This window comes from Solanum tuberosum, unplaced genomic scaffold (genome assembly GCF_000226075.1).
Source record: "Solanum tuberosum cultivar DM 1-3 516 R44 unplaced genomic scaffold, SolTub_3.0 scf00540, whole genome shotgun sequence".
NCBI lineage: Eukaryota > Viridiplantae > Streptophyta > Magnoliopsida > Solanales > Solanaceae > Solanum > Solanum tuberosum.
In genome coordinates, this window is record NW_006239457.1 from 129817 (window position 1) to 149124 (window position 19308).

The 19308-nt window shown below is 28.9% G+C and overlaps 1 protein-coding gene across 1 annotated transcript; it reads right to left on the bottom strand.

Moving 5' to 3' along the window:
* Positions 1-2112: 2112 nt before the first annotated feature.
* LOC102601700 (polygalacturonase-1 non-catalytic subunit beta) lies at positions 2113-4607 on the bottom strand. Its single transcript, XM_006365165.2, has 2 exons — positions 4469-4607; positions 2113-4179 (listed from the first exon to the last, which is right to left on the bottom strand). The coding sequence occupies exons 1-2, from the start codon at positions 4532-4534 to the stop codon at positions 2356-2358; spliced, it is 1890 nt and encodes a 629-aa protein (XP_006365227.1). The 5' UTR covers positions 4535-4607; the 3' UTR covers positions 2113-2355.
* Positions 4608-19308: the final 14701 nt, after the last annotated feature.

A 19308-nucleotide genomic window follows, 5' to 3' on the forward strand; every position in this document is an offset into this window, starting at 1 on the left:
TTGTGTATTTAGGTAATTTTTACCATCATTTAATGCCCTACCTGTTAAAAGTCGGGTGGGTCATACATAGTTTGTCAGGAGTTTCACCATGAAATTTTTTCACTTTAAATTGATCAGAATAAGTTAAATAAAATAACTCTAAAAATTTTCAAATATTATTTTTCACTTTGAAAAAAAAACATTTTACAATTTTTTTTATCATAAAAATTGTACTTTCTCTAGCCCAATTTATGTGATATAGTTTGACTGATCACAAAATTTAAGAAATATGAAAGAACTTCACAACGTTTCAAAACTACCCTTAGAAAGAGTATATGGACTTTTTTGTCAAATAAACCAAACCCAACGAAACTAATATATTGATAGTGTCATTAAATATTAAGAAAATATATTGTTCTTTTTGGAATGAAATAAAACTTAAAGTTATAATTCTAAATCTCGTAATAAGAAGGTGGGTAAGATTTTGTTATTTTCATCTTCTTTGATTCTATGAATTTGATTTATTAGTCTGCACATTTAGTAGAAGGTAGTTGTGTGTTCAATTTTTCTTTTATTGGATGTAATGAATATTGTGCAGGCAGTCATACCTCTTACACTGGTTAATTTAATGTTGAAATTGACCATACTCTGTTTTACCATATGGTATATCAAAAATTACTTTTTAAAAATATGTTTTTTAAGGAAGTTATTTTCTGATATTTAGTTATTATAAATGTTTTCTTTGAAAACTTAACTTTCATCTAGGGATGTTCATGGTTTGGATAAAAACCGATCCAAACCGAAAAATCAAACCAAATCGATTAAATGAATCGATTTAATTTGGGTTTTGATTTGGTTTGGTTTTAGATTGTTAAGAACCGATAGTCATTGGTTTGGTTATGGTTTTGTTCGAAAAAAATCGAAGAAATAACCGAACCGAACCAACAAGTTATATACATAAATTTTATTATTATACATACATAATATATTATATTCATAAACAATTTTATAGATTTTATATATGTTTCATCAAAATTTATTTATAATTTACTTATGAAAGAAAAAATGTCCAAGGTGAGAACATTTTTCTTATTGGTTTCATGTATATGAGTGTCTATGGAAATTCATTGTGCGACTGAAAATGTCATTGTCTCTTCCTTCTATGCCAAAATAGTGAATTTTGAAATTTTATTCAGTAAATTCAATGATCCAAAGTTCTGTAATGCTAGTCATTCTAACTATTTTTTCGTTTGAATGAATTGTTGTTACTTTTTTCACGTTTTGAATGAATTGTTTCTTTTATTTTTATGTATGGTTAATAACCGAATAACCGAACCAAACCAAAACCGAAAACAACCAAACTGATAAATGTATATTATATTTGGTTTGATTTGGTTTTGATAATTTTAGAACCGATTAAGTTGGTTTGATTTTAGTTTTGACCAATAACCGACTCAAACCAACCCGTGAACACCCCTACAGTTTCATCACAAGCGTATAAAATTACTCCCTATCCATATATTAGGGAATCATTTTTCGTAAAAAGCGAGACTCCACACACTTCACCATGAATTTGAGGAATCGAACTCAGAAATATGTTAATTTAAGATAAAAAATTCATGGTTAGAATAAAGTTTTTATACCACTATATTGAAAGCTAAAATCCCGAGAAAACGGAATTGGAAAAGCTTGACGATTTTAAATTAGTACTTCTTAGGGATAGTTAGATAAACCTATAGAATAACAATTTTACATCCAAATAACGGAAGTTATAAGTTACTATTATAGGAAGAAAATTAGAGGACAAAGAATTAGTTAACCAAAAGAAAGAGAAAAAAAAAAAGCAGGCAAAAAGAGGCATATCACATTTCTGTCACAAAGTTAACTTTTTTTTTACCTACTTTTTATACTTTTATAGATGACAAGAATGTACCTTTTAAGACTCAACGAAATCAATTGTCTAGAGTTCAAGTCATGTTCAACATAGATTTGTCTGTTAATCTGTTTTAAAGAGCGTTTTAGCCCTAATGTGCATATTGTTAATCTATTTTTCTCTTTTGTATGAGTAAATAAAAGCACAAATCATCTAGCAATAACTACATTACTTTGCCCAAATATGAGACAACAATAAAATGATACATGACAAATAATGTAAATTGATAGCCATTCAAACTTAATGAAGGCAAAGTGGAACTTACACGAAAATTACACAAAATATAAATTAAGACTATGATAATTAATGATTAATAATAATAATTACTATAAAAGTCAGACCAGTGGTACCTTTTTTCTTCTTCTTGCAACACACCCGGTTCAACCCGAATTAGAAATTTTGCATATTTATTCAATTCCTTTTTTTTCTCTCTTGGTTCTCACTCAATCAGCAATTGCCCAAGTCATATCATTCTCAAAGATCCAATGACAAACCTCAATTTTCCCGGGCCCTGACCCGAGTGCAACGAACGCTCCGTGAGTCGGTCCCCATGAAGAAGTATCCACGTGGCATATCGCAACACCATGATTGATCTTAGCCTTTGAATTCGGGTCTAGAATATCCGCTTCGTAGACCCGGACTTTAGGAACCGAATGACAGTAATACAGTAAGTAAGGGTACAACGTCTGATGACAAGATACTGATTTGGTAACTTTTCCACCGTTGATTCCTTTGACTGATCCTATCATGATATTCCCATTTGACCCTTTTGTATTCTCAGTTGTTCGAACCACGACGTTTCGACCCAACACTGATGTTGCGAAATCAATCATATCTTCAGCTGAGTTAACACATTGTTTCGTCTCACCGGCGCTCGGTGCTCTTTCACATTCGCTCAATGCATCGCCGATCATCTTCTCCACCTGAGAATCATCTCCGGCGTGGAAGATTTTCTTCAGCTCAGCAATTTTTGAAGTAGAAAAGGGTAATTTAGCAGCAATCACCCGGGGCAAAAAGGACCTTTTAGGCATCTTATCCTTAATATCTGGCATAGGCATGATTGTACCACTCTTCAACATCTTCTCCCGGAAAAACTTTCCGGGCTCAACCCACCGGTTATTCACCTTTTTACCACCGTTGACCTCGGTCAACGACGCTAAAACTTGGGAAGTTTTGTTGTGGTAATTGGAAAATGTGGCAGTATCTTTGACATAATCTTTGAAAGTGTTGTTAACTCCATAAGTTTTGAAATTAATATGTGGGTCATTACCCCCTTTGCCGTAAGTAGTGAATACATCAGTACCTTCATTGAATGATTGACCATAGTTGGTGAAATTGGCTTCACCGCCATTTGCATCCTTAACATAGGTAGTGAACGTGTCATCTCCAACATTCGATTGATCTCTGTAGCTAGTAAAAGTTTCAGATGGACCATTACCTCCAACGCCATAGTTCGTGAAATGATTTTCAGGAACATTGCCGTTGAAACCATAAGATGTGAACTTCTGGTCTTCTCCATTTGCTGTCTGACCATAATTTGTAAATGTTGAGCCAAGAACATTCGTGTCATTTCCATAGCTGACGAATTCACCATTAGCACCATTCCCATTTTTGCCGTAGCTCTTGAAATATTGGTCACCGGCATTTGCTTGTTGTGAGTATGTTGTGAATTTTTGTTCACCTCCTGTTCCTTGGTCGGAATAGGAAGTGAAATGCAGATTGGGGACATTGGTATTCGCCGCGTAATTTGTGAATTCGCCAGAACCCCCTGCAGTGCTTGTGCTATAGGAATTGAAACTTTGGTCAATTACATTGCCATCAGGGGCATAATTGTCAAATTTATTATCACGGGGAGAACCTCTACCGTATCGCCTGAAAGAATTTACAGGGATGTTTTCTCCATCAGAGTAGTTCTTGAAAGTGTTAACTCCAATTCCAGGTTCATTGGTTCCATAATTGGTGAAGTTTTTGTCACTGTAAGTCGCAAAATGGATTTCTCCACTGTGTTTTTCAAGACTTGGTGACAGATCTGGTGCACACATGAGATTTGCTGAAGAGCAGAAGGTGTGGAGTTGTGTGGTGAGTGCATTTTGATCAGCAACAAGTTTAGTATAAGTTGCATATTGTGCAGCATTCAATGGAGATGCCTTGTTGAGAAGGAACCATGGCTTTGGTAACTCATTTGAGATTTGTTTCTTCCAGTACCTAATCAGATAACCTTTGGGTGTAAATGGGTTACCAGATTCACCATCTCCAGCTACAACAACCTGCATTGACACCAAAACCCCATCAATACATAAAGTTACAATCTTTATGACAAAATCAAGATTTACTTCATTTGACACCTACCCCATGAGTACATAAAAATACAATCTTTAGACAAAATCAAGATTACTTCATTTGACACTTAGTGAGGTACATAAAGCTACAATTATTATGACAAAAATCAAGATTACTTAATTGACACATAGTGGGTACATATAAAGGTACAATCTTTGTGACAAATCAAGATTAGTTCAAGAAGTTGAAATAGATGAGTTGAAGATTGTTACTTACATTGAAGGATGGTAGTGAGAACAAAAGTAGTAAGATGCAAGAAGGAAGAAGAATTTTAGTGTGCATTTCTTTGGTGTGTAACAGATAGAAAGAGAGAGAAGGTGAAGAGTAGAATGTTGGTGGGGAGGTTTGGTTGGAGGCACATAATTTATAGTAGAAGGTTCTAAAAGAGTATAGTAGAAAATAGAGAGGATGATGGAGTGTGGGGTTAGTTCTTGCCCCTTTGTAGTTTAAACACTATTTATCACTACTTACTTTTTTGTTTTTTTGTTTTCCACTCTTTATCCGAAATTCATATTGAAGCTTCTCTTAAATTTAAATCGCGTATTGTAAGACCCATTCGAAAGTAGTACTCTCAACAAGATTAGCGCTCGAACATAAGATATTTGATTGAGGTGAAACAATCACTATTTTCTATTTCAATAGATGTTTCAAGAGAGTTTTTTATTTTCTTTCTATATTATTCTTGATATTAAATAATTATGTAACGTCGTGTAATAATTAAATTTAGTATTTCAAATTATTAATAATAAAATAATTAATTGTTTTTTAAAGGATGTATTAGGTCAACAAGGGTCGAGTGATATGAAACGAGGGAGTAGTACAATATGTAGTAGAGGGTTTGGTTTCTTGAGTAATCACATAGTTTTGAGAAGGATTTTTGTTACACATTTTAGTAAACAAAGAGCTTTTGCTTTGTTTATATCTGCTTCCTGATGTGGACCACTCATATCTTTTTAAAAAAATTACTCCAAGTTGTTTGTTTTGTAATTTGCCTTGACATTTTAGCCCTTCAAAGTAAAGATTTCAAATTTCAATTTATATTTTCACATTTATTTATAAGAGAAATCTCTAGGAATGAGTAATATTAAAAATGAGTTGGACAAGAAAGTTTTGAAGAGAGGACATTAGCATTTTGGGAACTCCAAAACATTAATGAACCTCTTTGAGAGTATTCATTGAGACAAGCAAAGGCTTAAAAAGAGGACTACCCTAAACATTAGGGCATTACAACATTGGGAACCCACCCCACACCAAGAACCAACCCCCTTACCTTGCAATAAAAGCATGGTTACTTTTCTTTTTTTTTAAATTATTCATTCGATTCAATTTTACTTGTTTACTTAGATTTTGTACGACTTTTAAGAAATAATAATTAATATCCATATTTTGATAATTTAAAAGTTATAAGTAAATATAAAAATATATTTTAAAAATATTTGACAAATAAAAATGAATAAAGAAAATTATAGCATGAATTTTTTCTATGTTATTAGATTATCAAAAGATGTATGCTTGTGAGTCTCCTTAAAATGTGGAATATGTAGGGTTTGTTTGGTACGTAGTACTTTTTCAATTTTTTCTATATTTGATTGGTCAAATTCTCTTCTTTTTTTTTAAACAAAGAAATGATATTTGTATTGAAAAATAAGTTTCATAAGCGATATTTCAAACATATTATTTCCTCCCACCACCAATTCCCCCACCCCCACCCTCTCCCTCATTATTTTTTACTTATCAAACCTCACAAGAAAGTCAAAGAAAACATATTTTTCAAGAAAATGGGGCGAAACTTAGTGAATGAATCTTGTACCAAATACACCCCTAATTTTAAAAAATATGACATGTTACGTGTTATAACAAATAACAATAATATAATCGCGTAAAACTCTTTTATACCAACAATAATACATAACTTAAACACACGTTAAGTTCTTATTTTGAGGGTGGGGGCTTTTGAAGCTAAATTTAGTGACAGATAAGGCACAGAAGCCGCGTAAAAATATGCACATTGATGGTACGTTTTTTTGGTTTCAAATGAATTGTGAACAACGCGTTATTTATTTTGTTTTTGTTTTATGTAATAAATTTTTTCTGCAACTTTTTGTGATACTCAACTCTTCAAAATAGTAATACTCTCATGTGTGCCATTATTTTAATTATTCCTCTCTTTTTATCTCTCCTATAAAAACTTTTTTATTTATTTTTTATTTTAATTTAAGAGAAGGATGATAAAACTTTCACTTGTACCTCATAGTCAGAGACAAAAGCCCGTGACAATGGCAAAATCTGTAATTAATTTTACTCTTTAAGGAGTTTATTGGAACACTTTTTTCACTTATCTTTCTTGTGGCCACTAAATTCTTGAAACAAGATTGGTTTTTGGTTTTGGTTTTTTTACATTCCTTTGTATAATTTGTTTAACGTATTTTAACTTGATATAGATTGAAGTTTTAAAAACTAAATAACTTTTTTTAAATTTTGGGGGTGGTCATTTACATAGGTATCCCGAGATTAATCTCTCTTATTGCCTGATTAGTCGAGTCTGTCGCATAGAATTTATTTAGGTTTACATTTCCTAGGTTTGCAGGCTATTACGATTTACGGTTTACTCAGTGAACCCAAAGTGTTTACCCGAAAGACAGACGCTATGACAGAGATTGTAGCAGCTGTAAGTTATTTTGGATTTTAAAAAAACTAAAAATAAATTAAGGATATGGAGTATTAAATATACCAAAATGCTTTTAATTTTTTGGATATTAAACATATCGTGAAAAGTTAAAATTTAAAAACTTCTAAAATAATATGCTTTTTAATGAATTAAAAAAAATTAAGTCAAACAAATTGAACGAAGGAAGTAACTATTTCAAAAAACTGTGTAGTGTATATGTTAATTATATTAGGAATAATACATGCGGACCTTTTTTTTCCAGCGAGGATAATAATTGATACTATATACTCGTATATACTAATTTAATTTAATTTAATTTAATTTCTGCTAGTACGTCATCTAATGAAATGTTGATGTTTTTGTGACTTAAGAGCTCACTGAGAAATGGGGCCTCCCCTTTATACATTTCTTCTTACTTTATTATTTTATTAAAATTAATTGTGATTGAGGGATTAATTAGAAAATTAAGAGTATAGTGCTGTCTCAACGGTGTTCAAACTTTTTTTTTTTTAATGAATCTCTCTCTCTTGTTTTTGGTGTGTTAGAAAATTAATCTTGTACAATTATTCACTAATATAATGCCTCTAAAGAGATATCAACAACAAAAAGACAATTAACAATGCTCATTCTTAATAATGATAATGTTGTTTATAAGCAACTAATTATTGCATGACAATGTTATAAAATTAACATTTGAAAATAATTGATTTAATTAGGTGGTGATGCAAAAGATATATTGAATTATTCTCAGGATAATTTATACCCAAGATCCTCATTGCAAGAATCAAGGGGTTTAAAAGAAAAAATAATGGAAATATTATTAGGAATTTTACGCAATCAGTCGGTCGAATTTGTTAATTATTATTTTTATAGAAGTTATATATAAATTACATCGATTATATATACATATTATATATAAATTATACATATATTATATCCACTAAAGGTTTGACTTATTCATGTCCTCGCGGTTATAATTTTAAAAAAGTACATGTAAGGTTTTCTATTTAGTTGATTACGTTTGACTACTTCATAGCTTAGTGATTTGTATAATCAACTTTATTAAAAAATATCTTATGCAAGACCGTTATTTTTAAGACGTTAAATGAGAAAAGATCAATCAATCGAGTTTTTAGTAATTATGATAATATAAAGTTTAAAGTACTGCATTGCATCCTTAATTAAGTAAGAGTTTATTAAATTAATCATAACTGGATTTGAACTAATCTAAATCCTAGTAGGTGAGTATTCATCATATGATCCTTGTGAATAAAAACAACTTTTTTAGGACAAGGTCACAATCTTATCTATATGATTTTAAGTTATTATATCAAATATTATTGAACTTTAGACTAGACATAATACACACGTAGCTCATTGAGAATATAAATTTTGGTAAAAAAATATGAAGGGAATTAGGTCAATATATCTTAACAATTCACTCAATTTGGACTAAAGGTTGTAGGGTGAATATTTATCGTGGTATTTATTATTGTCGTTGTTATTTCTTTCTTCATTGTTTTTGCCTCTCCATATGACTATTGACTTCTTTGTTACTCCCTCCATTTTATATTAATTAAATTGTTGAGGTGTTTCACACTCTTTAAGAAAAGAATATTAAGACATAAATTAGGCTTAACTTTCCATTTTTACCCTCATTAATTATTATCAAAATTATGATTAAAATAACTAATTCCAATACTAACTAATGAAGGGTAAAATTGGAAAAACATTTTAAAAGTAGTCTTAAAAATTGAACAACTAAGTTAATTTGAAAAATAAAAAATGTCTCAACAATTCAATTAATATGAAATGGAGGAAATACTAAATTTGCTTTGATTCCAAGAAAGAGAACGCTTCTTTCAACTTTTCGATTATTCGTGTTGTATATACTTCCAACTTAACTACGAATCATAACTCTCATACAATTCATGAATAGAATTCCAGGTAAGAAGAGATCAAACCATCCGATGCATCTTAGGAAACGTATAAAAAAAAATATTTAGTAGTATGAGAAAATAAATTGTTAGGTTTGAATTTATCTTCATCTTTATCTTTTGTTTAACAATAATGCCTTTTAATCTTTCAGTTGACAATAAAGTATTATATTACTATTAGAGGAATCTTATCTTTTATTTAGTTGGATATAAGATCTTATTTGTTAGTCTGAGTTGGTCCTAGTCAGAGAGTTATAATTGTTTTATAAGAATTCGACTTGTGCTTTGTTTATTTTGTCTCGTAGACTATTCTAATGCAAATTGATTTTGACGTTCGCCTCTCTTTCCCCAAATCCTTTCTTTGAACCTCTTTTTCGAATGTGATCATTCTCCACCTCACCTGTCTACATATACGTATGAATGCACCTCAAACTCCTCATCTCATTTCATCCCATACCATCCCACTTCACTTTCGTTCTTTTTAGAGGGCACTACATCTACTTTCGTTCTTTTTGGAGGGCACTACATCTACTTTCGTTAAATAACACTATTATTATTGTATTATCAAATTTTAGTAAACCGCAAATATCATACAGAGAGAAATTAAGTTTTAGTTTTATAGTGAACATTTTAAATAATTAGGTTTCTAGTTTTATTAAGAATTACTGTCAGCTTCTAATAATGACTAAAAAAAGTCGTCATTTTTTTTTCTTTTTTCTTAAATCTCTGCATTTTATGCTTTTTTGTCCTTAATTATTCATCTTCTTTTATTATTCACCCTGTGGCCTGTCCTGTCTTTATGTAATTTAATTTTTTTACTGTATTCACTTTTTCTTTTTTATTTCTTCTATCCATTAGTAGGAAAATCGAATAAGGAGTTTAATGTCAGGCATTATTCTATCTTTACCACCTTTTTTTTCTTCTTTCGTTTTTGCTTTTTAAATATATTAACAGCTCCAATTACGTGGGTGTAATTTTTCCTCAATTAGACAATATTTTTACAAAATATATAGTTTTTATACTAAGTGAATTCGAACATTAAATAACGCTATTTAGTAACATGCAATGAATAATCGTCTGGTTGTATGTAAAAAACAAGTTTTACCAACTGCCAAATCTACAAACTTCCTAGCTAGTAAAAGCCATTTTTTTAAAAATAAATAAATTACATCTTAAATAAATATTTTGTTTGTATTAAGAGTTGGGACGAAAACTAGATAGTATAGATAGGAATGACCTCAAAATACTGTTGAGACACCATAGTTTGTCAACTTCTTCTGATGAGTTAATTGTTTTCTTTCTACTTGCCAACTGCTAGGATGTTTTATGCGGAACTGCTCTTTCATGTTACGTTATATTATATGCTTTTTATAATAATATTTGTTATAGCTATCAATTTTTTTTTAGACAAATGACATCATTACAAGAGGTTTGATTGCATTAGTTTTTTTGGTAAAACTATTATTCTATCTATTTTAATTTATTTATCCTATTTTTCTGTTTAGTCTATTTAATTTAATTTTTTTTATTTTTAGCGATTCTTTAATTTCAACTATATTTACTAGCCAACTGCTAGCATGTTTTATGTAGAACCGCTCTTGCATGTCGCCTTATATTATATGTTCTTTATCATAATATTTTATTATAATAATTAAAACAATATCTAAATAAATTACATTGTTATAAAATGGTTTGATAGTATTAATTTTTTAGTAAAACTAGTACTCTTTTTGATTCAATTCAAGAAAAAATGTTTCTGTTTTTTTTAGTAATTCTCTAATTACAATTATACTCATGACTTGTTTGATAAAAAGACATTTTGACATATTTTAACTTAAAGACCAACAAGATTTAACAATTTTCTTTAATTACTTTCTAATAAACTTTGTAATTGAGTCAAAAATTCAAAATAGGATAAATAAATTAAAACGGACAGAATACTATTAAACTTTTTCGTCTTCAATCCTTAAAATGGTATCAATACTTTAGTCTTTACCACTTTAATTGGTTTGTTTTCTAACAAGTCCACTTTTTGTTTCCACTATTGTTACCTGTTAAGTGCAGAAAACTCCTTTGAATATTTCACTAAATATACAAAATAAATTGAGAGTTCTTTTTAGTGTTAAAATTTGGCTTTCTTTTTTATGCAGTTCTGTATATCACAGAGAGCCAAAAAAGTACCAATAATTGTTATTTTTGTGTTATTTAATTTGTAGCCATATATATTGCCTCCATCACTTCTGCAAAGTTTGCAAATTTGCACATGCTAACTGTGAAATATTATTGGTAAAAATATTAATACATAGATCATTAATTTCAAGAACAGTGGGGGTGATCATGATGATTTCAGAATTGGTACAAATGTGGGGATCTTATTTAATTTTTTAGATGATAGTAATAATTCGAGGTTGTTATAAGAATTAATAAACTTTAAGGGTATGTCTGGTACGAAGAAACATGTTTTTCACGATAAATATTTTTTTAGAAAAGAAATAAATTTTTTTTACGTATCTTCTAATGTTCAGTAAGTTATAAGTATGAAAATAACATCCCAAAAACATTTATTTAAGCTAACAAGTTATAATTGAAATAACACATGAAATATACTTTAGTACAAAAATGGAAATAGATAACTACTTGTGGAATTGCTTTAATTATGATTGGTTTATTTTTGATAATAAAATAATGGATTTAAAAGCTGGCCACAAATATCATGTTACTACTATTAAAACCATTATATATCCAAATTACAATAAAGGCAACAGAAAAATCTTCCCCTTTAACGTTGATACATAATATATGTACTCAATATTTTTAATTTTTTTTTTCATCTGACGTTCAATATCTATTTTGAAATCCAAATAATTTGAATATATGTTGGAAAAATTCATAGTTAGGATAAAATGTTCGTTCACAAAATTAATTCTATATTGAGGCTTTGAATTTAAAACCTTAAATTAAAAAATAAATATTTATCATTCTGCTACAATATATACTTATATAAAGTTTTTGGTATATGTGATATATCTTTTATATGATTTCTTGTGTGGGAATTTTAACAAGTCTCTATCTATCCATGAGGAAAAATCAACGATCCTTGCCTACCACACACAAGTTTCACATATTTATTATATTAGATGAACTCATAGCTTATTCACTAAATCCGCTCCTATTTGAGGGATAATATAAACATATGAGTACTATTTTAATTAACGAGGGATGATTAATATATTATAATTTAGAAATCAACAACTTCATTGATCATGATTGACACAACTTGTTTAACTACTCAATCATTTTATTTTGGGGCATAAGTTGGTCACGACTACCACCTCTTCCTGGGTCTAGTCCATGACTCTAGTCACAAATCAAGCGTTGATTGGCATATTCTTATATCAATCTAAAGACTAGCTTATTAGGTGAGAAAAACCCTCTATATAGAGATTGATTACTATTTTTCATTTTAATCATTGATGATTAACAAACATTCATCATTGATCGTTCATTTGGGAATCAATGACGTTATTGATCACGACTGACACTATTTCTTTAATATCTTCTTCTTTTTAAAGCCTGGTCAGCTATCACTAGTACCTCTCATTGGTCCAAGCCACAATTTTAAATCGCGATCCAAACATCGATCAACCTTTTAGTACTATTTACAAGAGACTAAACAAAAATCACGTGGACTACAAATAGTGATGTTGAACATACGAAACCCCGAACTTTAGTTTAAAAAAAGTTTGAAAATGATTCATCTTTAAAATTAAAATGCTTTATGTATATATATATATATATTTTTTTTTTAATATTTAATATATGCATTTATCTCCCGAAATATCTGGAAGAAATACAGCTGAATAAACAGATTAATTAATAATTATTCATCCACGTATTGATTTGTAAATAGTTTTTTTTTTCTTTCATATTATTGAAGCCGACAAAAGTCAAAACATTAGATATTGAAAATACAAATTTGTCATGATACACCACGTGAATAATGGATTAATTAATTACTTTAATAAACAAGTTACATTTATTAATATGTTAAAAAAATGTTTAATCTAAAATCTTTGTCAGGTTTATCTATGAGCTTGACACCAAATGACCGACATAGGTTGTAGTGGAGTGATGAGACTGTTCTACTCTTAATCAGAAGTCTTAAATTCGAAGTTTAGGTATGGAGAAAATTATGTTGAAAGTGTCATTTCCGACTGAGCCCTGCATTGTCCTATTCAAAATTAATTGGAGCTCCAATGCAGACTCTAAACATCGATAAAAAAAAAGAAGAAAGCTTACACCAATGGTCAATCATGACAAACAAGAAGCATCTTTTTTTTTTGCTTACGTAATAGAGTACTATAAATTAAGAATTTAGTAAATATTTTTTCCATCGTTTGATTTTGAGGAATAAAAGAATTATAATTTTGAAATTAGTTAAATTATTTTTCGTTTAGTAGGATTTTTTTTTTTTTGAGACTTGTAATTTCAGAATTATTTAAATAACTATATGATGTTATTTTTATCTCAAACATCAGATAGGACAATAATATAATCCTGTGATCAAATACCAAAATGTCACATTTATTCTTCTCCAAAGCTATACTTCCAAAAATCCTCTATATATGCATATCTGAGATTAAAATTGAAAATGATTTGCTTTTCCCACTTTATCTAGTTTAAACTCAAATACAAATTTCATATTATATTTCTTTTTTAGTCCAATCAATCAAATATATATAAATAAATATAAATGTATCCACTAAATAATTTTGTCAATATTAATTCTAATATTCTAATACCATCATTATTAATTTTGAAATAATTGTTCCCAACCAAACAATCCTAACAAATTAATGTACACACTAGCATCTGATTCTTGATACACATGGTTAGCAGACACCAAAAAAATAAAGGTGGTCCATTTACAAAAAGGCAAAAGGTTAAAAAGCCGCCCTTCTAAAAGAGGCATTTTGTAAAATTTGATTCTACATGAAATTAATATTATATTTGGTGGATCCAAATTTTAAAAAAGCATAGCTCCATACTTAAGTTGGGTTTGGTAATTACTGTAATTACTAGACAGAAATCTTTAATTAATTTTATGTTGCAGGAATCTTGATGATTCACCTATTTTTTAATAGACAATTAATAATACATAAATCAATGTGAGGCACTTGATGACTTGAATGAGAGTGAATCTTTTTTTTAAAAAATATTTGAGGTGTGGAAGCTCAATGGAGAATGTAGAGTATAAACTAAATCCATAGGAATCAATAACTTTTGCATAAATATCTTATTATGAATCATGGTAGTTTATATTATTACGAAAATGCAATAGAAAGTCATAATTACAAATTTTGAATAAGTCTTTAAGTTAGCTAGCTTATGGACAAGGGAAGGGGAAATAGAAACAAATTGTACAGTTTAAAAAATAATTATAAGTAATTACTCGTAGTAATTAGAAATAATTTAGAGTTACCTCCAAAATAAAATAAACAACCTGCTACGATATGTTAAATTAAATGAAATTAAATCCTTTTGCTCAACTTTCAAAATTAAATATGTGAAACTTGTGTGGTGGGGAAAGAGTTGATTTTTCCTTGTGGCCAAATAGCTCATAAAAATTGAATGCAGACTAATTTAGCAGGAATAAATTAAATACGTTGACTTGGCTAGATAGAGATTTGTTGATAAAAAATATTGTGATCGAGTGATAAATATTTAATTATTTTTAATTGAAGATTATATTCGTATTAATCGAACTTCTAATATAAGTGGATATCGAACCTTTCGAAAAGTAAAAAAACAAAAAGGTATTTTTCTGTTGCAATTATTTCAATTTGGATAATGTTGCCTTTATTTTAATTTGGATAATGTTTTAAATAGTAGTAACATGATATTTTGTGGCCAGATTTTAAATCTATCAGTATAAAAAATAAACCAACATAATTAATGCACCCCAACAAGTTGTTATCCATTTCCATTTTTGTACTAAATATTTCCTGTGTTATCCAATTATTATTTTTATCGTGGCAAAAATTGGACAAACTGATGTAACGAGAAACCGAACGAATGATATAATTTCTAAAATATATTTTATTCGTTCACTGTTATTAGTTATATTCGGATTTGACATAGAAAATATTGATTGACATGGCTACTTTATCACAAATTATTCCTATTAATAAATGTTTGATATTAAGTTTTAAGAGTAAGTAATTAATGTTACGAGTAAATCATGAAAAGAAAAAATGTTGTTTCATGTTATGTAAAAATGACAACTGCGTGAAAATTTATTTTTGGAACAGTAGACAAATAAAGTGAACCGAGATAGTAGTATAGTTTCTTGATTTTAAGAGGTGAACCGATTTTTAAAATTTTTCATCCAATGTCTAATATCCACATTGAAGTTCGATTAAATTTGGATTCGCGCCCACATTGGGAGGAAAGTGCTTTCTAACATAGGCGACTCGTACCCAAGAGACTCGAACTTGAAACCTTTGGGTAAGAATGACGGAGTACTTACCACTCCACCACAACTCTTATTGATAAGTGGGAGGATTAGAAGCACCAAAATGCACACGTTAAAGAGATTGTGTATGTGTTTGACCATAAAATTATGTTTATCTTTTAACCATTTAAATAAAAGATGGTCTTTTATTTTTTTAAAAAAGAAGATAAAATTATATGTTCCTTATATAAGAATGGCCACTTTTCACAAAGTATAAAAATTGGAAAGATCCCCACATAATTTGTACCAATATATTCTGAAATCATCATTATCAAATTCACCTCCAGTGTTCTTGAAATTAATGATCCATGTTAAGTTTTACCAAATTTGAAAACTTTTCAGTAGTGATATAAATGGCTACAAATTAAATGACGCAAAGAGCCATTATTATTTGGTACCTACTTCTTTTGCTCCCTGTTCTACTGCATCCAAAGAAAGACAATTTTAAACACTAAAACAACTCTCAATTTTTATTTTTAATTTTGTAGATATTTGATGAAAAATACAAAAGAGTTTTCTGCACATAACAGGTAACAATAGTGGAAAGAAAAAGTAGTCTACTTGTTAGAAAACAAATAAATTAAAGTGGTAAAGACTAAAGCATTGATACCATCTTAATAGTCTTTGTTATAGTGAAATATAATTATAGAAGATATATAATATAACATAATATGAAAGAATAATGATTCCACAGAAAACATCCTAAGAGCTTTGCAGATTTAGTAGTTAGTTAAACTTGTTTTTACGGGCAACAAGACGATTAAAATAATGCTATTTAATGTTTGATATATGTGAGCCATTTTTGTGATGATAGGAGTATATGTGAATTATTTGTGCAACGATAAAAATATATGTGGTCATTTTTATAACGAGGATACTTCAATTTTAAATGACAAAATCGAGGATATATCAGACAATTATCCCTTGAAATTATAACTACTTATTATTCTAGTTCAAGGCTAAAGACGTGGATTATACTTTCGATAGAATCCTTTATTTTGACTAATATATTCCCTTTTAATTTCTTGATACCTTTATATTGAAGTTGAAAATCAATTGACTTTATGAATTAAAATAATAGCTCATAGTGGCCGGCTTTTATATTTTTCTCTTCTGAGATTTGGGTTATAACTAGCTTTTCATTCTGCGACTTGAATAAATAATTTGTAATATAATTAAATAATATGATAAATGTAAAAAGCAAAAAAAGAAAAAAGGGGATAGAAACGATTGACATTTACTCTTTATTCGTTTTTCTTCTAAATAGAATAAATAAAGTAAAAATAGATAGGACATGGTGAATAATAAAAGAAGAAAACTTTTTTAAAAAAAAGCATAAAAATGCAGAGTTTTGAGGAAAAATAAAATAAAAGTTGTCGACTTTTCTTTTTCTAGTTAAAAGAAGTTGACAGTATCACAAACAAAATTGCGTTAATAAGATTTAGAAAAGGATCGCATTCCATTAAAATATGACGTAAACATTCTATTCTAAAATAAATATTTGTATCTGTTTTCTAATAACAAATATATCAGATAATTGGATTGTTTTTACTAGCTTGTGACCTTGTTGTTAATTATGTTCCCTTCACATGAATCATCACACTACACCAAAAATAATTTTTTTAACAACAATCAGTTGATGATAATAACTTAAGTGTTGTTAAATATATTTTTAGAAGCAATTAATAATGCTTTATAAATATTTCAAAAGCCTATAACAATATTAAACATGATGACAATATTAACTAATGTCGATAAATATTTTAGCACTATTTTTTTATATGTATATTTATTACCGCTAAAAATTATTTTTGTTGTAGTGTGATGAATATACTAGCCTCTTGTTGCTTCCACGAATTACTTAAAAGCAATTAGATAAGATAAATTGTATTGTTACACTTGCTGACATCATGATAAGAAAATTAGATGGGATTACATGGAATAATATTTTGCATTTAAACTCATAAAATTTAACATTGGATATTTCACATCTCGTCTTAAATTTAGATGGGGAATTTTCGCATATAGTCACTCAAAAATAGCTTAATTATGCTTTATTGCTATAGTTTGCTAATTACGATTCATAGCTACATGTTATAGGGAGGAGAGTGGTGAGCGGGATTGGGAGAGGGAGGAGAGAGGTGAGAGAGAGAGGGCAGAGAGTGGGAGAGATGTGAATTGTATATGTATATCGGTTGATAATTGTATATATGTAACTGGTATACTTATGTATTTGTATATCTGGCGAGCGAGATTGGGAGAGGAAGGAGAGATGCGAGCGAGATAGGAAAATAATTTGTATAATTCGCGGGTACGTTTGTACAATTCACATGTTTTTGTATAATTGAGTAATACAAAGTCTGAAATTATACAAATATAATTAAACTCGAAATAACGAATTGATACAAACATAAACATATGAACTTTAAACAGTGATACAAATTATATTATAAAAATTACATTATATAAATTATATTATACAAAATCCAAAAACTACACGTATATGCAAACTTTAAAAAGCTATACAAAAAAAGATTGAATATATATGGTGATAAAACTGAAAAACCGACATCATCTATACAAATACAAACTATCGTATACAAATACAAATCAAACAAAGAATTGTTAGTTGCGAATTATACAATTATGGCAAATTATACAAACGTGACTAATTATACAAACTCAAAATCAACCCACATAATTAATAATTAATGTTAGTCGCGAGTGATAATTATAGAAAACTATAAATATGATGACTAATTAAATAGTATAACTATATAAATTTGCTTAACTGCGAATTTTCCCAATTTAAATTGACATAAGTATTTTCCTCTTTATTTATTGTCACCCCAAAATTTTACTCCAAGATATGCCTTTCAATAGGAGCAAAGGGAGAGTGTCGGTGGAATTTGATCGAATCCAATACTTTTGGCTTACTATGTATTTGTCTTACTCCGAAATTCATAAATTTCAAATCCTAATATTGTCATCACTTTTAATAAAAAATGAGCACATGGTTTTTAAGAACTTTTTTTTTAGTAAGAACTCATAAACATATTGCATTTAATAATTATATGTGGAATGAAGAAAAGTATGGGGGTCCAAAAACTGACATGAATCCACCAACACAAAATTAAATTATGCCAATTTTTGTGTATATCATTTAAGTATAGATTCACCCACTTTGTACAAATGATGATTCCAGCAATGAAAGCAAAAATGAACCACCAACAAACATTTTATAGACATTAATCATCTTTGGCGCAATAACTCCCATCTCGTACTCAGTACTAATTATATACTATTATTTCTTTAGGTCTTATTGGAGAAATGATGCATTTATTGAAAATTTTGGTTGTATTGGATAAAATTGGTCAATTAAGAATGAGTAGATCTATTGAACAACTTACGATTTTAATTGAAACAATCACACACTTTATCACAGTATAAGAGTAGATAAAAAATTACTAGTTCAAGTCTTGACCGCCTAATGAGAAAGAAAAATATTTGAGAAGTTTAAAGTGTTGGCTTACGTGTGTATAGTCGTAATCCTTTGTAGTGGTTGCTAAATCGATATTACAAGAAAATTGTATCATGGATTCGAAATCTATTTTATCCATTACAGAAGTGAAGCGGACGAACAAAATTATGTGAGAGCGGTGTTAGTGTATACAATGTGTAACGAGTGTATACTAAAGTCTAAATGCATACCTGATTATATATAAATTATATAGTGATTATACTGACTAAAAACTATCTTATTATAAAGCATACCATATATATTAATTCTACCTATACTTTTAAATACATACGTATCTTATCACTAATTAAGAGTTTTCTATCGTATATTGAGAAAGATACACCTAGATACTTATATTTTTGATACCATATATACTAAAATAGGGAAAGAGGCGAGCGAGATATGGAGGAAGATGAA

Coding starts and splice junctions, on each gene's coding strand:
- LOC102601700 (XM_006365165.2), bottom strand. CDS start 4,534: ATGCACACTAAAATTCTTCTTCCTTCTTGCATCTTACTACTTTTGTTC. Junction 4,180..4,468: donor TCTCACTACCATCCTTCAAT/GTAAGTAACAAT, acceptor GTGTCAATGCAG/GTTGTTGTAGCTGGAGATGG.